Source organism: Saccopteryx leptura, chromosome 3, assembly GCF_036850995.1.
Source record: "Saccopteryx leptura isolate mSacLep1 chromosome 3, mSacLep1_pri_phased_curated, whole genome shotgun sequence".
NCBI lineage: Eukaryota > Metazoa > Chordata > Mammalia > Chiroptera > Emballonuridae > Saccopteryx > Saccopteryx leptura.
This window is the reverse complement of record NC_089505.1, coordinates 247,445,621-247,464,172: the sequence shown is the minus strand read 5'-3', so window position 1 is coordinate 247,464,172 and position 18,552 is coordinate 247,445,621. Positions and strand designations below refer to the sequence as shown.

Sequence of the window (18,552 nt, the reverse complement as noted above, 5' to 3'; positions counted from 1 at the left end):
GGAGGGGGAGGGGGAAGAGAAGAAACACCTGCTTACCTGCCTCTCCCTTTCCTTCTTGCAAAAGCCACAATGAAGTCTATTACCCATGCTTTCCCCTCGCTCCCGCTGCCTCCTGACCCCTACCCTGCTGCTTCCCCATGTGGACTTAAACTGCTTGTGAATGCTATACTTAGAGTTCGTTTGATAAGAAATATTTTGTGCATGTGGAAAAGAACTGGAAAGAAAAAGGGGGTGGGGGAGGGTGAAAATTTTGTTAGGGTGGTGGGTATATGGGGTTTTCCAGATTTATAATTACATCACTTAGCACCCTTTAATGCCTATCGTAAACACAAAAGCCACAACGAAAATGGAGCTGAAAGTTATTACCAGAGGTAATAACTTACATCTCCTCGGCATCTCGAAACTCTCAGGTGGTCGCATAATTCTAGGCTGGCTTAGCGCAGCCTTACTTCTTTTGAAGCGGAACCTTTGCGAGTAGTTTCGACGTTTTCCAGTCGGTAGTGAAAAGCGCAGTTCCAGCCCTCCCGGAAGTTGCTACACAATCGTTTCCGGGCGGTGTGCGGTATAGGAGCACCCCGAATGGGTCGCAGCCGCAGCCGCTCCCCGAGGAGGGGTGAGTCCAGAAGCAATTCGGAGGGTCTGGGGGTCGGTTGGAGGCGCAGCCCTTCTCTTTTTCCTCCCTCTACTACGAGGGCCTTGTGCTCCTGAGGAGAAGAGCGGGGTGAGGGTAGGGGTGGGGTGGGGATGGGGAAGACCTGGGCCCTCCGGTTTGAAAGCAGATTTTCTCTTCTTCTAAGTTGGGGTTTCGCTGACTCTTTGTCAGCCTCCTATAGTAACTTTTGTTATTCTTGTGACTGGGTAATTTAGAATCAGACCATGTTTCCCTCATTTAATTTCTGAGCGGCCCAGTGCAAATCATCTAACCTAAGTCCGAATTCCCGTAATTAGACATTGTAATATTACCTACCTTTAAAAACTGACGTAAGAATTAATGTCACAGTTCATAACAGTTAGCTTGTGATATATTCCTTGGATCGTAAGTGCTCAATGTTAGGTTCCGCCACAGTTTAGGGGTTCACCTTGTTAAGGTCTTCCTATAAATGAAGGAGTGCGATGTAAATAACACAGGACGTCGATCAGGACCGAGGCCCTCGGTTCTGCCCCCTGGTTAGTTTTTACCACCTCCAACTACTCAAGACTTGATTTTCTTAAAAGTTAAATGAAGCTGCAGTTCACATAGGCTCATGAGCACTTAAGATGTGTTCAGAATTAAGAAGGGCTGTTTTAGTACAAAAAATAAAAATCTCAATGTTTTATATTGAGTATGTATTACAATGATAATAGTTTGGAAACACATATATTTAGTCGAATAACATTCCGTTAAAATCAATTTCTTTTTTTATTTTTGTATTTTTTAACGTGACTACTAGAAATGGCTCGCATTATATTTGTATTGGACAGCGCAGCTCTGAATATTTGAGGTAATTTTCGGCTCTGCAATTCTGTGTGTTTGTATTAGAGCGGAGGCGGTCCCGGTCCACTTCCCGGGAGAGAGAACGGAGGCGCAGAGAAAGATCCAGGTCCCGGGACAGAGATCGGAGAAGGAGCCGCTCCCGATCCCCACACCGGAGACGCTCCAGGTAAGTGCAGAAAATAACCAAAGGTTTTACCACAAGTTCCAATGAAACTGGTCATTGCCCTGAGCTTTGTTTTTTTTTTTTTTTTTAATTTTTATTTATTTATTTTTTTTGTATTTTTCCGAAGCTGGAAACGGGGAGAGACAGTCAGACAGACTCCCGCATGCGCCCGACCGGGATCCACCCGGCACGCCCACCAGGGGCAACGCTCTGCCCACCAGGGGGCGATGCTCTGCCCCTCCGGGGCATCGCTCTGCCGCGACCAGAGCCACTCTAGCGCCTGGGGCAGAGGCCAAGGAGCCATCCCCAGCGCCCGGGCTATCTTTGCTCCAATGGAGCCTTGGCTGCAGGAGGGGAAGAGAGAGACAGAGAGGAAGGAGAGGGGGAGGGGTGGAGAAGCAAATGGGCGCTTCTCCTATGTGCCCTGGCCGGGAATCGGACCCGGGTCCCCCGCACGCCAGGCCGACGCTCTACTGCTGAGCCAACCGGCCAGGGCCACCCTGAGCTTTGTTTTTATCACTTAAAAGACGATTTACAATGTCATGAAATGAGGAACTGAAGCCCACTTTATTCCAAACCTAACATTTCCATTGGTAAATGGGGTTAATAAGTCTCTACTCCCAGTTGCCTTTAAGAGTAAATGAGAAATAATACAGGAAAAGCGCTTATCACAGTACTTGCAAGAGTAAGAAATAAGTGTTTCTTTCTTATTAACTTTTTTGTGATAATGATTTATTCAAGTATATAAATAAAAATGTGAGATCTTAGAAAAACCTTAGAATGGACTCTTGATTCTTAATTATCAATTGCTGCTTATGTCTTTTTGTGTGTTTATGCATAATTGTAGAAACTGTGGTTAACTTTTTTCTGCCTTACAAAAAATGTTTTAGCCCTAGCTGTACTAAAACTATATTTGGGTTTTTTGTTGTTGTTGTTAACAATCAGGGCTTAGGCTGAACCTTCTAACTTACTCTTCTACAGGGAATGTACTTCTTGTTTTTTGGAGCCTGGCTTTTGTTCAGCGGTTAACTTTTCAGGCACTCATGTATATCTGCTGATTGACAGACGTGGCCAGGTGTGTCTCTGTTTCTGACATCTTTATTTATTAAATATTAGATCCCCAAGACGACATAGATCCACATCTCCTTCCCCTTCTCGACTGAAAGAAAGAAGAGATGAGGAAAAGAAAGAAACAAAAGAAACAAAGAGCAAAGAACGTCAGATTACTGGTAATGTCATTAGATAAGTAATGGTGGGAAGAGTAAAGTCTTCTTTAGATAATGTCAGTCATGATAAAATTGTGAAAGTAATTTTTGAACATTGAAATATATCGGGCTTTTTTAGTGTTTCTTTCATATGATTTTGAGCTTTTGTTTTAATTGTACCTAAGTGAATAAATACCTGGTATCTTTGGTGCCCCTGATAAAGGAAGCGTAGTTAAAAATACGAGTATGTTCTGTTTTGAAAGTACCTTCAAAACAAGTGTTTTCTCTGATATTAAAGATAGTTTTCCCTAAAGGCTTCAAGTGTGTTCTTTTAAGCAGTCTCTTCTGATGGAAGGTGGAGAGCACATTCCTTCCTTGCATCTTAAGTTATTTCCTTCCCTAATTGAAGAGGAATTTTTTTGTTTGTTTGTTAGACTCAAGTCTTTACCTAATTGTTTTATATGTTCTCTGCTGGTAGGGTGAAATTACTATTGATCTCTTGCCACCTTTCCTTTTCTATTTATAAAATGATAGTTTTTAATATTATGACTTATTTTTTCAGAGGAAGACTTAGAGGGCAAAACAGAAGAAGAAATAGAAATGATGAAGTTGATGGGATTTGCCTCCTTTGACTCCACAAAAGTAAGTAAAACATGCAGCCTGTTAAGCATTCTGATTTGAATTACATAATCCATTATGACTGACTGTCCCATTTTTTATAGTCTCTTATTGTTGCTTATGTAATTTCTTCCATTGCTACAAGTTTATTCAGTTAAACGACAGTAACTATCTGTGTGAAGAGCTTTGAGAACAAGAGAAGGAAGCAGTGAGGTGCCATTAGAATCTAGGGAATGTTTGTGTGTGATGATGTTAAGTTCAATCTTTTTTTTTTTTTTTAAGTGAGAAGAGAGGAGATAGAGAGACAGACTCTTGCATGTGCCCTGTCTGGGATCCACCTGGTAACCCCATCTGGGACTGAGGCTCAGACCAACCATGCTGTCCTCAGCACTGGGCCATGCTTCAACCTTGAGCCACTGGCTGTGGGAAGAGAAGAGGGAGAAAAGATGGGGGAGAAGATATTCACTTCTCTGTGCCCTGACTGGAAATTGAACCAGGGATGTCCATACTCAGGTCAACACTCTATCCACTGAGCACTGGCCAGGGCCAGTACAAAGAAGAGGAAGACGATCACTTGAAGTAGAAGGAGAAGCTCATGAAAATACCATGTAGGCATGAAGGAGCATAGTGTATTGTGGGAATATCAAATTCAGTGACTGCGAAAAGTATGCTGATGGGCTAGTGACTACAGTGAGGCTGGAAATAGTGGTAGGAAGCAAATCACAGAGGGCTTTTGCTACCCTTAGCCATGCTAAGGAATTCAGAGTTAATTGTTTAGCTGTTGAGCAGAGAAGCAATGATTTTTAAGAAAGGAGTGATAAGATTGTAGGGATGTTTTAGAAAGATGACTCAGGGCAGCATTGGAGCACAGATGGGGAGAACTGCTGAATTGTGCAAATGAAAGATGATGAAGGCCTGAACTGAAAGGAGGGGCCAGAATATTGAGAACCATTCAGGAGCCAGAGTTAGTGGTGGTGGGAAGTGGGAGTGAGAGGTCAGTGATGACTCTGAGGTGACAGGCTGAAAGATTGGGTGGTAGGGTTAACCAAGAAAGGGTTCTGGGAAAGGAAAGTACTGTCAAGCGGAAGAAGGAAATTCAGCTGCCAGATAAAGATGACATTGGGTAGCTGCACACATATCTCATGGCTCAGAGGGTTGGATTGGAGATTGATGCTGTCTGTCATAATACTGTAGAGAATGAGGAAATGGGGAAGAAAAATGGTGGAGAGGGAGATGAAGTCTGGGATTATAAGGAGGGAGCTAGGAGTAAAGTGAGAATAGGGAACGGGGAGTTAGAAGAAGTGGAAAGGGGAGGGGGATAGAGGGAGCTAGTAAGATGGACAGAGGGTGAGTGTGGAGAGAGTATATTTTAAAAACTTTCTTTTCTAGAATTTTAAGTCAGTATAGTTTTGTAAATAGAAATTGAAATTTTTGAGAAAAATAATTTACTTCCCTTAATCTTATATTCTGTTGTGAATGGAGTAGGGTAATTTCACATGCTGTAAGCGTTTCTAACTGATGGGATTGTGTAGGACTCACGTGTTTTTTAAATGGTGACGTATAAATGAAGAGGTGTACTCAGGCATAACTGTTTGAAGTGAGAACATTAAGGAGCTCTTATTCTCACAAATGGTTATGTGAACCTCATTTTGGAATTTGGAATTTAATGCAGTTTATGTATCAGCTTTTTTTCTTGAATATTTGTTTTCCAAAGAGTATTTTATAAATGAAATGATTTTCTAATATATATGTAGAGTAAATAAAAATGTCTCCAAAGTAAAGCAACTATAATTTTATTGTGTTTAGAAGAATAAAGAGGGAACTTACCAGAATTATTGGGGGGTACTCTTGCCCAGTGTTGTTGAAATTCCTGGGAATTAGATGTAAAGGTGAAGTTTAACTTTGCTTTTATTTTATTTTTGGGGGTTTTTTTTTTGTTTGTTTTGTATTTTTCTGAAGTTGGAAACGGGAAGGCAGTCAGACAGACTCCCGCATGCACCCGACCGGGATCCACCCGGCATGTCCACCAGGGGGCGATGCTCTGCCCATCTGGGGTGTTGCTCCGTTGCAACCAGAGCCATTCTAGCGCCTGAGACAGAGGCCATAGAGCCACCCCCAGCGCCCGGGCCACCTTTGCTCCAATGGAGCCCTGGCTGCAGGAGGGGAAGAGAGAGACAGAGAGGAACGAGAGGGGGAGGGGTGGAGAAGCAGATGGGCGCGTCTTCTGTGTTCCCTGGCCGGGAATTGAACCTGGGACTCCTGCACGCCAAGCCAACACTCTACTGAGCCAACCGGCCAGGGCTCACTTTGCTTTTAAATGTAGTCTATGCTGAAGATGGTTGTTTATAAAGGAAAAATTAGATGAAAATTCATAGACCCCATAAAAATTATGGAGTACCATCAGAACAAATGGTGTCAGTTTGTATACAGCTAGCTTCATAGGACTCAGTTAGAAGCTCACTTGTGTTTTGCAGTAATGTGTATCTTGTGTTATTTCTTCATTGATCTGTGATGGGACTTTTTCATATGCCAATATAGTCACTTATTTTCCATTTTAACATTTTAGAAAAATTCAAAGTTTATTTATTTTTTTTATTTTTTTTTTATTTTTCCGAAGCTGGAAACAGGGAGGCAGTCAGACTCCCGCATGCACCTGACGGGGATCCACCCGGCATGCCCACCAGGGGTGATGCTCTGCCCATTTGGGGCGTCGCTCTGCCGCAGTCAGAACCATTCTAGTGCCTGAGGCAGCAGCCACAGAGCCATCCTCAGCGCCCGGGCAAACTTTGCTCCAGTGGAGCCTTGGCTGCGGGAAGGTAAGAGAGAGACAGAGAGGAAGAAGAGAGGGAGGGGTGGAGAAGCAGATGGGCGCCTCTCCTGTGTGCCCTGGCTGGGAATCAAACCCGGGACTCCTGCACGCCAGGCCAATGCTCTACCACTGAGCCAACCGACCATAGTTTATTAATGGATAATTTTCCATTCCATCATGCAAATGAAAATACAGTGTGTCCGTAAAATCATGGTGCACTTTTGACCAGTCACAGGAAAGCAACAAAAGATGATAGAAATGTGAAATCAAATAAAAGGAAAACCCTCCCAGTTTCTGTAGGATGATGTGGCAGCATGTGCGCATGATCAGATGATGATGTAACACCATATATACAGCGGAGCAGCCCACGGCCATGCCAGTCGAGATGGGGACGGTACAGAGGAAAGTTCAGTGTGTTCTGTGGCTCGTTAAATTCGAATTCATGACCAAAGTGCAATGTGAATATCGGCGTGTTTATAATGAAGCGCCACCACATAGGAATAACATTACTTAGTGGGATAAGCAGTTGAAGGAATCTGGCAGTTTGGTGGATAAACCCTGTTCTGGTAGGCCATCAATCAGTGACGAGTCTGTAGAGGCTATACGGGATAGCTACCTAAGGAGCCCTAAAAAAATCTGTGCTTGAGCCTACATTGAACTGCACTGAATAGGTATGAAACTGGGAGAGTTTTCCTTTTATTTGGTGCAGATTTCACATTTCTATCGTCTTTTGTTGCTTTCCTGTGACCGGTCAAAAGTGCACCATGACTTTACGGACACACTGTATGTAGAGCTATTAATATACAACTCCACAAATAGTTTTCAAAAATCATTAAGCCTTGCCCTAGCCCGTTCGCTCAGTGGTAGGGCATCAGCCCCTCATGTGGATGTCCCAGCTTTAATTCCTGGTCAGCGCACACAGGAGAAGCGAAGAAGTGACCATCTGCTTCTCCACCCCTCCCCCTCTCGCTTCTCTCTCTCTCTCTCTCTCTCTCTCTCTCTCTCTCTTTCTCTCTTCCCCTCCTGCAGCCATGGCTAAATTGGAGTGAGTTGGCCCAGGGCACTGAGGATGGTTCCACGGCCTCCACCTCGGACACTAAAAGGAGGTCGGTTGCTGAGCAATGGAGCAATGCCCCAGATAGAGCATCGCCCTCGAGCAGGCTTGCTGGGTGGATCCCAGTTGGGGTGCATGTGGGAGTCTGTCTCTCTGCCTCCCCTCCTCTCACTGAATAAAAAGTACATATCATTAAACCTTTAGGAATTGAACTTAGTAAAAAGATTAGCATTATTTACCTTTTCCCCAAGCCACTTTTTCCAATCATGCCTACCTCCTATTGAGAAGTCAAAAATCATATACCTAATTTACCCAGTATTCTCCCCTCCCCCAAAATATAGTGAAAACAGGAATAGACAAGTAAGACCAGCGTGACCAGGCAGTGGTGCAGTGGATAGTGTCAGACTGGGATGCAGAGGACCCAGATCAAAACCCCAAAGGTCGCTGGCTTGAGCAAGGAGTCACTCGCTCTGCCATAGCCCCGGTCAGGCACATAAGAGAAAGCAGTCAATGAACAACTAAGGTGCTGCAACGAAGAATTGATGCTTCTCATCTCTCTCCCTTCCTGTCTGTCCCTTTTACTGTCTCTCTCTGTCTCTGTCAAAAAAAATAAAAGATCAAATATATTTATTTTTGCTCCACTTCCAGTATGTACTTTATTTGTACATCTCTTTAGGCTAGTTGCCCTGGTCGGCAAACTGTGGCTCGCGAGCCACATGTAGCTCTTTGGCCCCTTGAATGTGGCTCTTTCACAAAATACCACATGTGGGCGCTACCTTGATAATGTACCTACCTGTATAGTTTAAGTTTAAAAAATTTGGCTCTCAAAAGAAATTTCAGTCATTGTATTGTTGATATTTGACTCTGTTGACTAATGAGTTTGCTGACCACTGCGAGAATCCTTTTTTGCCCTAACACAGATGTCCAAGAAGTATGCTACACAGATAGAATACACTCCCATGAGTAATAATAGGAGAAGGTGGATGTTGAATAGTGTGTGTGTGTGCACGTGTGAGAGAGAGAGAGAACGAAAGCAAGTATTAACCCTTGATGTTCATACATTTAACAGTCATTTTCTGAGCACCTACAATTGCAGTGGCCCAGGATGTGAGAACGCAAAGGTAACTCACAGTCAAAGCCCTCCGTCAAGAAGCTTGTAGTCTCATAGGGAAAAGAACATCAAGTGAATACATTATGACAATGCAGGTTGGGTGGAGGGTATTGTAAGGAAAGCCCAGTTAACATTCTATGGGAATTAGAGAAGAGGGCACTTCCTGCCAGCTGGATCACTTGAATTGGGCCTTGAACAATGTATAAAAATCAGATAGTTGGCCCTGGCCGGTTGGCTCAGTGGTAGAGCGTCGGCCTGGCATGCGGGGGACCCGGGTTCGATTCCTGGCCAGGGCACATAGGAGAAGCGCCCCTTTGCTTCTCCACCCCCCTCCCTCCTTCTCTGTCTCTCTCTTCCCCTCCTGCAGCCAAGGCTCCATTGGAGCAAAGATGGCCTGGGCACTGGGGATGGCTCCTTGGCCTCTGTCCCAGGCGCTAGAGTGGCTCTGGTCTCGGCAGAGCAACCCCCCCCCCAGGGGCAGAGCATCGCCCCTGGTGGGCGTGCTGGGTGGATCCCGGTCGGGCGCATGCGGGAGTCTGTCTGACTGTCTCTCCCCGTTTCCAGCTTCAGAAAAATACAAAAAAAAAAAAAAAAAAAAAATCAGTTGATGATTGGGTGGAAGTTAGGACCATAATTCAGGCATGAGGAACAGCAAGGGTTGAGTTAACTTGGCTGAATCAAAAGATCCATGAAGGAATTAATGAAAAAGAGGGTAGATGCCACGTGAGAAAAGGCCAAGATAACAAGTGACATTCAACATTAGCCTCTGTTATTCTATATTCTGATTATTGATTTAAAATCCAAATTGCAAAACTTGTGCAAGAAATTGGATTTAGATGAATGGTGACTGATCCAGCCATGATTTGAGAATGTGAATTTTTCTAGATAAAATATTCTTAACTTATATATGGTTTTAAAGATTTATTTGACCAAGAAAAGCTATTTCCCTGCATGCCTTACACATAATGCAGAAACCGTGAATGATTGTTGGTTTGAATATTGTACTAATTTGCTTATGTGTGACTATAAAAAGGTGAACAGGGTTGTAAATAGGATATTACCAGGATCTGAAAATTTCTCTCATTGAGTTACCTCATTCTTAGATAGATCTTGCCATTTAAGTGTGTCCATAGGATCCGGCTCTGTTGATCAAGGCATTTAATGTATCCTTCCTGCTTTTTATATTTGTTTATTGCTTTTCCCCAGGGAAAAAAGGTGGATGGCTCTGTAAATGCCTATGCCATAAATGTGTCTCAGAAGAGGAAGTACAGGTACACATAACCCCAATTATTATGTTTGTACCAATGATATAAATTATGTGCTTGGGAAAGAATTTATGAAATAATTGTGTTTGTAGGAAATGTAGCAGTTTTCCTTACAGTCCCTTGTTTTAATCTTCCTTGCTTATATTCTGTTGTGTTAATTTCCAATTTACACATGAACTAATAATTATTTTAGAGAAGAGTAGTTGGTTTAAATGTTTCAGGACTGTATAAATAGTTCTTTCTTCAGAGCACCATTTTAAAAAGTCCTTAGGCTTTAATTTTATTATAATTATAGATTTAAAATAGATCCCTCCTAAATTATTTACCTAGATTGATTACCGTATTTCCCCATGTATAAGATGCTTCCATGTATAAGATGAACCTTAATTTGGGGGCCCAAAATTTGGGGAAAAAATGTATTACATCAAGTTATTGAACTCAAGTTTTATTCATCATAAAATTCATACAACTCAAAGAGCATGAAAACGCGGGTAACGCAAGTAAAAAAGTCTACAACCACTGTATAAGATGCACCCAGTTTTTAGACCCCACATTTTTCAGGAAAGGTGCATCTTATACATGGGGAAATACAGTATGTAAGGATTTCAACTATAAATATATTTTGTTAAGTATAGACATTTTATTAATACCACAGACAAACCAATTTATACTTGAAACCCCACTGAATTCCTAATTGATGGAAAAGTTAAGACATCTTCAAACATTGCCTTTCTCTCTGCCTTTATCACTGATAAAAGACTTAACATTCCACTTAATTTAGAATATGAATGTGATTTGAGAATGCTGTGAGTTAAGGAACTAGAGTCATCATTGACATTCCTTTGTCAAGTTACTTTCTTTTTTTCTTTTTTTAATTGAGAGGCAGAGAGGCAGAGACACTCCCGCATGCACACTGGGCAAGCCCCCTACCTGGTGATGCTTGCCCATCTGGGGCCCCTGTTCCATTGCTTGGCAACTGAGCTATTTTAGCGCTGAGGCCATGGAGCCATCCTGGGAGTGGGGGGACAGACATGACAACACTTACTCAAACTGAGTCATGGCTGCAGTAAAAGAAAAGAGAGAGAGAAGGGGGGGGGGGAAGCAGATGGCCACTTCTCCTGTGTGCCTTAACTGGGAATTGAACTGGGATTTCCACACACTGGGTCGATGCTCTACTGCTGAGCCAACTGGCCAGGACAGATTACTTTCAAAATAATATTTCATGGAGAAAACTAGCACAGCATGCAGTTGTATTTACTTGATGAGTACCTATTTTGGAACTCTGCTCTATTTTTTTGAACCTAGGTATTTAATATTACCTAAAATAAATTTGAATTTTTTTTAAATTATTTTTTAGTGAGAGGAGGGAAGGGAGAGAGACAGACTCCCGCATGCACCCAGACCAGGATACACCGGACAAGCCCACTAGGAGGTGATGCTCTGCTCATCTGGAGCCATGCTTACAACAGCAATGTTCTAGTGCCTGAGGTAGAGGCTCCGTGGAGCCATCCCCAGCGCCGGAGGCTAACTTGCTCAAATAGAGCCATGGCTGCAGGAGGGGATGTAAGGGGTAGAGAAACAGATGGGCACTTCTCCTATGTGCCCTGACTGGAATCAAACCCGGGACATCCAGAAGCCAACACTTTACCACAGCCAATCCGCCAGGGCCAAAAATTTGAATTTTCAATTGATTATTTTTTTAAGTCTGGAATCTTCCCAAATAATTTTGGAAGTATATTTTTATACTTCTGTTTGGATTTAACAGAAATCTAAAATGCTTTAGCTTATTTTGAAAGTGAGACTGTGCCATCTTAAATGTGATTAGAACCTCAGGCACTAGAACATTAAATACCTAGTTCAAAAAAATAGAGCAGAGTTCCAAAATAGGTACTCATCAAGTAAATACAAGGTTTAATCTCTGAAGAATGTGAATATTTTTTTATAAGAGGAGTCTGAATTTTTTTTAAATAAACATCAAATTTTTTCTTCTTGTCATAGGCAGTACATGAATCGAAAAGGTGGATTCAACAGACCTTTGGATTTCATTGCATGAGAATTGAAATGTTGAAGAAGGATTCTTTTTCCCTTATCTTGATCAGAAGAATAGATTTTTTATATTTTGTATTTCATATGCATCAAAACAGGATCACAGAACTTTCTCCTTGTAAAGTAAGAAAATTTTATTTATGATGTGTGCAGTTCAATTACCCTGCCTCAAAAGAAGAAAGGTTTTTTTTCTTTTAGGAAATATTATTTGGGGCAATCATCAACCCTTTTAAATTTTTGGTCCTTATTCCTGTGGAAGCTGTTTGTTTTCTTCTTAGATGCTCATTAGGACTTTTTAAAACACATGAAAGTAATTCGGATGTAAATTTCTCAAATAAAGCACTATTTTTACCCCTTTGTATTTGATAAATATTTTATTACTATATAAAGAAGAATGAAAAAGTATAATTGGATTTTCCTATCTTCTGAGGGGTTTTTTCCTTAGTACCTTTTATTACTTTCCTCCCATTTTAAAAGCAATACATGCTTATTATTTAAAGAACTTAGGAGAGACCAAAAAGTAAAATAAAAACTAAAATCACCTATTATCTACCCCCAGGAATAATCAGTGTTAATATTTCTGTAAATGTCTTTCCAGGTTCCTATGGGTATATACTATATTTCTCCCTCCCACCATAAGATTAGAATCCATTTTTTTGTTTAGATTTATTGAGGTTTAATTGACATAAAATTGTAAGGTATTTCAAGTATGCATCGTAGTGATCTGGTGTATGTTGAAACTGACCACTTTGCACTACCTATGCTAACCTTAACCTAAGCCATTGCTCTTGCCTGGACAACTATAATAGCCCCCTGATACCTCTCCTTCCTTCTCTTGCTGCCTCAGTTTATTCTCCATTTAACAGCAGAATTGAACCTTTTAAAATGTGGGTCAAATCACATAGCTTTTGCCTCTACTATTTTTCTGTCATTTAGAATAAAGTCCAGGCCTTACTGTGGTCCACAAGCCTGAACAGCCTAGACCCTGATATCCCACAGCCTCACCCCCTTGCTACTACACACAGCCACACTGCTGGCCTTGCTGTTCCTTGAGAACAGGTATGCATCTACCTTGAGTTTTCCCACTTTCTCTTCCTCCTAGAATGTTCCTCCTCCACCACAAACACCCCCCACTCGCAGTTCTGCATGGGTAGCTTCTTTATGTTGTTCAACTCAGCTCAAAATATGGCAACTCCTACACACCTTATCTAAAATATTAGAAGCCCTTTCCTCTCTGTCCCTTAATCCTGCTTTACCCTCTTTTTTAACATTTAAAAAATTGAGATAAAATTCTCTCATTTATGGTAAATTTATAATTTATCAGTTGATGGGCATTTGGGTTGTTCCATAGTTTGTCTATTATAATAATGCTGCTATGAACATTCATATATAAGTTTTTGTATGAACATATGTTTTTAATTCTCTTGGGTATTTAATGAGTAGTGGAATTGCAGCGGGTCGTATAATTTCTCGTTTAACTTTTTGAGGCACCGTCAAACTTTTCCAGAGCAGCTGCATTTTTTTCCATTCCCACCAGCAATGTATGAGGGTTCCAGTTTTTCCACATGCTCTGTAAAGTTTCCTTTTTCTTATAGCTTATCACTGCCTGACACACTCTATATCCATTTATTACTTTCTGGATCTTCCACTAGACAAGAAGAAATGGGGCTTCTGTCTTGTTTGCTGATGTAGTCTTAGCACCACAGTGCCTAGCACAGAGTAAAGCAGTCAATAAATATCTGTTGATTTTGTGAATATTGTTCAGTGACCTTTTTCACTTAGCCACTTCCCTTGATTTTTATGTTAACTTTTAGTTACCCAAGTAATAAATAGACACATTTTCCCTGTAAAAATTTTAAAACATTATGACAGCTAAATCCCATTTGAACAGTACCCCTCAATCATGGTCCTGTTATTGCCCCTTCTCTGCACTGTATTCTTCCAGATCTTTTTGTCTATGCATGCTTGTAACAGAGTTAGAGTTAGAAATGAAAAATACATTGTTTGGGATTTAAAAATTCAAATAACATGCTGTAGTGATCATTCTACAACTAACTTCCTTGGAAATCTTTCTTTGCCAGTTTAATGTATCCCTACCTTATTTTTAGCTGTTACATTGCTCTGTTTTTAAAATCACAAATACTTGTGGAGTAACTCATTTTTGCAAAGCAGTATTCTTAAAGGTTTTTAAAACTTAATATCATATTAGATGTTGTGATATTGGAGTGTGCAAAGTAGACACAAAGGAAGAGGTTGATATTAATGAAGCAGGAAATTTCGGTCCTGATTTTTACACTTTGAAGAACAAAATCAGTTTCTGAAATTTTTATTGTAAAATATTTAGTGTCACAGTGGTTAGGAAGTATCAAATTCAGTTACAAATAAGATGTTTGGCTTCCAGTTTGGGAACTTTTTATTTTTATTTTTTGTCTTTTTTTTCAAATAGCATTTTATTTATTTATTCATTTATTTTTAGAGAGGAGAGAGAGAGAGACAGACAGAGAGAGAGAAGGGGGAGGAGCTAGAAGCATCAACTCCCATATGTGCCTTGACCAGGCAAGCCCAGGGTTTCGAACCGGCAACCTCAGCATTTCCAGGTCGACGCTTTATCCACTGTGCTACCACAGGTCGGGCCAGTTTGGGAACTTTTTAGACATTTAAGGATTGTTCTCTTTTCCCTGCCACTCTGTGAGGTACCTCTCTGTCAGAACTCCCATAGCATTTAATGAGCCTGCTGCACACTCAGCATTTACATAGTATCCTGTGCCCATCTGGAGTGCATAAGCCCCTCAAGAGCAGAAACCTGAGTCCTGGCTTCCTAAAAGATGCAGTATAGATTATCTGGTGGGTAATATAGTTTATTTCTTTGTGCTTTCCTATTTTCAACATTTTCTTTTTACTTTCCAGTTCTATTAGTTGATCTTAATGCCTGCTCAGAGATATGTATACTATTGCCACCCCATATTTATGGTATCATACATAACCTTATTTAAAAGTCTGGTCATAAAATTCAGGTTCAGCCTGACCTGTGGTGGTGCAGTGGGTAAAGCGCCGACCTGGAATGCTGAGATTGTGGGTTTGAAACCCTGGCTTCCCTGGTTAAGGCACATGTAGGAGTTGATGCTTCCTGCTCCTCCCGCCTTCTCTCTCTTTCTCTCTCTCTTTAAAATCAATAAATAAAATCTTTTAATATATATTTTTAAAAATTCAGGTTAAAACATTCTGTAATTCTCAACTTTTATTTTTGGGGTTGTACTTACCAGTCAATGCTTCTAGGTGCTGGGAGTCACCTCTTCTATTTTATTTTAGTATTTATAGTTTTGTTTTGTTTTTCAAAACCTGCACCTTCAGATTATCTTATTTAACTGGTCATTGTATACATTTGTGTAAAATAATTTCTAGAAAAATAAAACCAAACTTTTGTTTTATACTTACTGCTTGATTTCCAGTAGATGGCACCAAATACTCTTTGAAGTTCTTAATGATACTAGTTCCCAGTTGATGTTGCTGACTTATTTGATTATTTCTTCTGCCACCAGCAGGGAACAGTAATGGTCCATTCTTTGATCTAATTCTCTGATTGTTATATAACTTTGTGTTTTTGTGTGGAGACCTGTTGGTGTTCAAATTATTAATTTGCTATTTCTGACTCAGATTTCAACCTTTTTTATTTTTTATAAGTATGATCTTCAATCAGGGTGATTCTGGAGGAGGGATCAAGATACTGAAATTAAACTGGATTTTTAAAAAAGCTGAGGGTAAGAGAGGAAGAATAAAGAGATATGTTGAATGTTCATAATAAAATCAAAGAGAAAATGTAAAAATACACAAAATCCAAAATTAAGATAGTTAAAATCAAAGCATTCTTTACTATTATCAGTTTTGGCGTGTTAATAGAATTGTATTCATTAGGGTTTACAAATTTGTTTTACAAATAACTTGCAATTTAAAAAAATAGTTCTTGCCCTGACTAGATTGCTTGTTTTAGCACATGATGCCGATACGCCAGGGTTGCGGGTTCAATCCCCAGTCAGGGCACATACAAGAATCATTGAATGCATGAGTAAGTGGAACAACAAATCAGTGTTTCTCTCCCTTTCTCTCTCTCTGAAGTAAAGAAATTAAAAAAAAAAATTTTAATAAAAGCAGTCCTTTTTTTTCAATTAGACAAAAACGGTTTATTCACAAGAAATGTGTTTTTTTTTTATTAGATTTATAGGCATGACATTGGTTAGTAGGATCAATAGATTTCAAGTGTACATTTCTTTGACACATGATCTGTATTGCATTGTGTGCTCACCTCCCGAAGTCAAATCACTTCCATCACCATATATCTGGCTCCCTTTCCCGGCAACCTTCTTTCCTCTGGTAACTGCCATACTATTTTCTGTGTCTATGAGTTTCAGTTTTGTATCCGACACGAGTGAAATCATACAGTTCTTAGCTTTTTCTGACTAACTCATTTCACAACACCAACTAGGAACTAATATCATTAAGAACCTCTATCCTTAGCAGATAATAGTCTTTAAACTTGTTATATCCCCCTTCTCATTTGCAATTTTTTGTGCTTTCTTGAAAATCTTGCCTTCAGAATGAGTATTTACTAGTGTGTTGTTGTTTTTTAATAATCAGCTTCTAGATCAAATGAACCATTAAAGCCAGAAAGTGTGTCCTATATTTTAGGCATGGTTTACATTTATTCTTACTAATTCTATCAAGTTTATTTAATTTTAATAGATTTGTCAACCATTAAAAAGAACCCATTAAAAATTTCTCATCATAATTTCCTTTAAATGGAATTTCTTTTCTCCCAGTGTTTAAGTGTCAGTGTTTTGTGACTCCGTCTAGAAATCTACTTCTTGTCTCATCTTTAGAAGTATCAATGGGAGTATTGGGAGCATGGGCTCTGGGTGATGAAACAGATTAAGGTTCAGTCCATCCCTGGCTAGATGAGGAAAATCATTTAGCTTTTGTGAACCTCATTTTCAAATGTAGATCATTAACCTACCTGATGGTTAAGGATTAGAGATAATGTATATAAACTACTTGACACAAAGTAAGCTATGTTTTCATATATTGGCAACAGTTACAAACTTTATTTTGAAAGCTTTGCAGAATATGTTTATGCTTCACTCATTTCTATATTCAGGTCTCTCAACTTACTAAGTTTTATTTCTACTTTTTAAAATGGAGGTGTCAGCTTGACCTGTGGTGGCGCAGTGGATAAAGCGTCAACCCGGAATGCTGAGGTCGCTGGTTAAAATGGAGATGCCAGGCCTGACCAGGCGGTGGTGCAGTGGATAGAGCATCTGACTGGGATGTGGAGGACCCAGGTTCGAGACCCCAAGGTTTTCAGCTTGAGCGCGAGCTTAACTGGTTTGAGCAAGGCTCACCAGCTTGAGCCCAAGGTCGCTGGCTTGAGCAAGGGGTCACTCAGTCTGCTGTAGCTGATTTTTAATATGAGAAGGCACATATGAGAAAGCAAACAATGAACAACCTAGGAACCGCAATGAAGAATTGATGTTTCTCATCTCTCCCTTCCTGTCTGTCCCTATCTGTCCCTCTCTGACTCTGTCTCTGCCACAAAAAAAAAAAAAAAAAAAAAAAGATGTCAGTGTATTAATAGTGTAATTTGGTTCTCGAAATAACATTCATCTCAGAAATCTTGACAGGCTTATGGAACAATTCTTAATAAACTTTTTAGCTCTATTTATATTGGTACCAACACACACACACACACACACACACACACACACACACACTATAGCCATCTTGAAAAAAAATTTTTTTTAATGTTTTCATCTAGAATCAAAAGGAAAGGGAAACCGTAAAAGAGATTTAGGTCAAAGAATCTCGGGATTCAACATCATTCTGTAGATACTGGAAGTTTCAGAGCTCTTAAACCCCATTCGTGTGAGGGAGGAATTATGCCAGCACTTGGGGTGGTGGAAAGCGCCTTTGGAGAGTTCGGTCAGTGCTGACTACAGCCGCCCGATTCTGGCACTTCCTGAGAGAAGAAAAAACACTAGGAGGCAAGCATTCAACACAACTAAAAGCCAGGCTTTTTCCCTTAAACCCCACAGCGAGGTGGCGCCCGTCGGAACCCTTCGGGCACTTGGGCTGCCAGAGGGATTCACTGAGGGGCCCTCCGCTGCCCAGATCCCGGGAAGCCTTGGAACCTCCGGAACCGCAGCCGCCAGACCCCGAAACCAAGCGGGACAGAATGATTAGGCGAGGCGCGTTTCCAGCCTCTTACTCTAGGGAAGTCTGGCAGGTCCCCGGAACTTTCCCCCTGGGACAGCAGGTCCGGGCAACAGGTCCTAGAAGAGTCCGGGAGGGGTCGAGCTCCGCGACGGGGGCGTGAATCAGCGCCGCCCGGCGCCCGGGTTGCCGTACCAGCAGATGCCAGATCTGGGGAGGAGAAGCGGGGGCCGCTGACCACCAGCCACACAGGGATCGCCCGGCGTGGGGAAGGGTGACATCATCGTTTTGGGGAGGTTTCGGAATGTTTCGCCAATGGGAGACAAGCGAAGTCGCTAGCTTTCTGTAGCTTTGGCCAATACTAGCAAAGTAAAAGGGGGCCCCGGTTGTCGGTATAGAACCAATGGAAAACAGGGAAGGAGCACGAGGCGGAGTTGCAAATCCTGTCACCAATTGAAAAAAGGGGGTGGAGCCTGGGCCTTGTCAAGCATGACCAACCAGTGAAAGGAGCGGACTTCATGGGGCGGAGCCGTAATGCCCTTCCCCAATCCGACAAAGCCAAGGGCGGGGCAGTCTTTGGGGTACCAATGAGGTACGCAGCCGAAG

The 18,552-nt window shown here is 41.2% G+C and overlaps 1 protein-coding gene and 1 long non-coding RNA gene across 3 annotated transcripts; one reads left to right on the top strand and one right to left on the bottom strand.

The window, feature by feature from the left end:
* The first annotated feature begins 513 nt into the window (after positions 1–513).
* On the top strand, positions 514–13,500 carry SNRNP27 (small nuclear ribonucleoprotein U4/U6.U5 subunit 27). 2 transcript variants are annotated; one of them, XM_066378058.1, is made up of 6 exons: positions 514–613; positions 1,520–1,640; positions 2,754–2,866; positions 3,405–3,484; positions 9,641–9,705; positions 11,698–13,500. In XM_066378058.1, the coding sequence occupies exons 1-6, from the start codon at positions 580–582 to the stop codon at positions 11,750–11,752; spliced, it is 468 nt and encodes a 155-aa protein (XP_066234155.1). In that variant the 5' UTR covers positions 514–579; the 3' UTR covers positions 11,753–13,500. The 2 variants fall into 2 exon arrangements, with proteins under 2 accessions (XP_066234155.1, XP_066234156.1); XM_066378059.1 differs by lacking the exon at positions 11,698–13,500 and adding an exon at positions 7,299–7,375.
* Positions 13,501–17,555: 4,055 nt separating this feature from the next.
* LOC136397891 (uncharacterized) lies at positions 17,556–18,296 on the bottom strand. Its single transcript, XR_010749931.1, has 2 exons — positions 18,002–18,296; positions 17,556–17,752 (listed from the first exon to the last, which is right to left on the bottom strand). It is a non-coding gene; the product is annotated as an uncharacterized lncRNA (long non-coding RNA).
* Positions 18,297–18,552: the final 256 nt, after the last annotated feature.

What these genes read in the sequence shown, in the direction of transcription:
- SNRNP27 (XM_066378058.1), top strand. Translation starts at nt 580, where the DNA reads ATGGGTCGCAGCCGCAGCCGCTCCCCGAGGAGGG. An exon ending in CAGCCGCTCCCCGAGGAGGG is followed by an intron (nt 614 to 1,519) that starts GTGAGTCCAGAA and finishes TGTTTGTATTAG; the next exon opens with AGCGGAGGCGGTCCCGGTCC. An exon ending in CAAAGAACGTCAGATTACTG is followed by an intron (nt 2,867 to 3,404) that starts GTAATGTCATTA and finishes TTATTTTTTCAG; the next exon opens with AGGAAGACTTAGAGGGCAAA.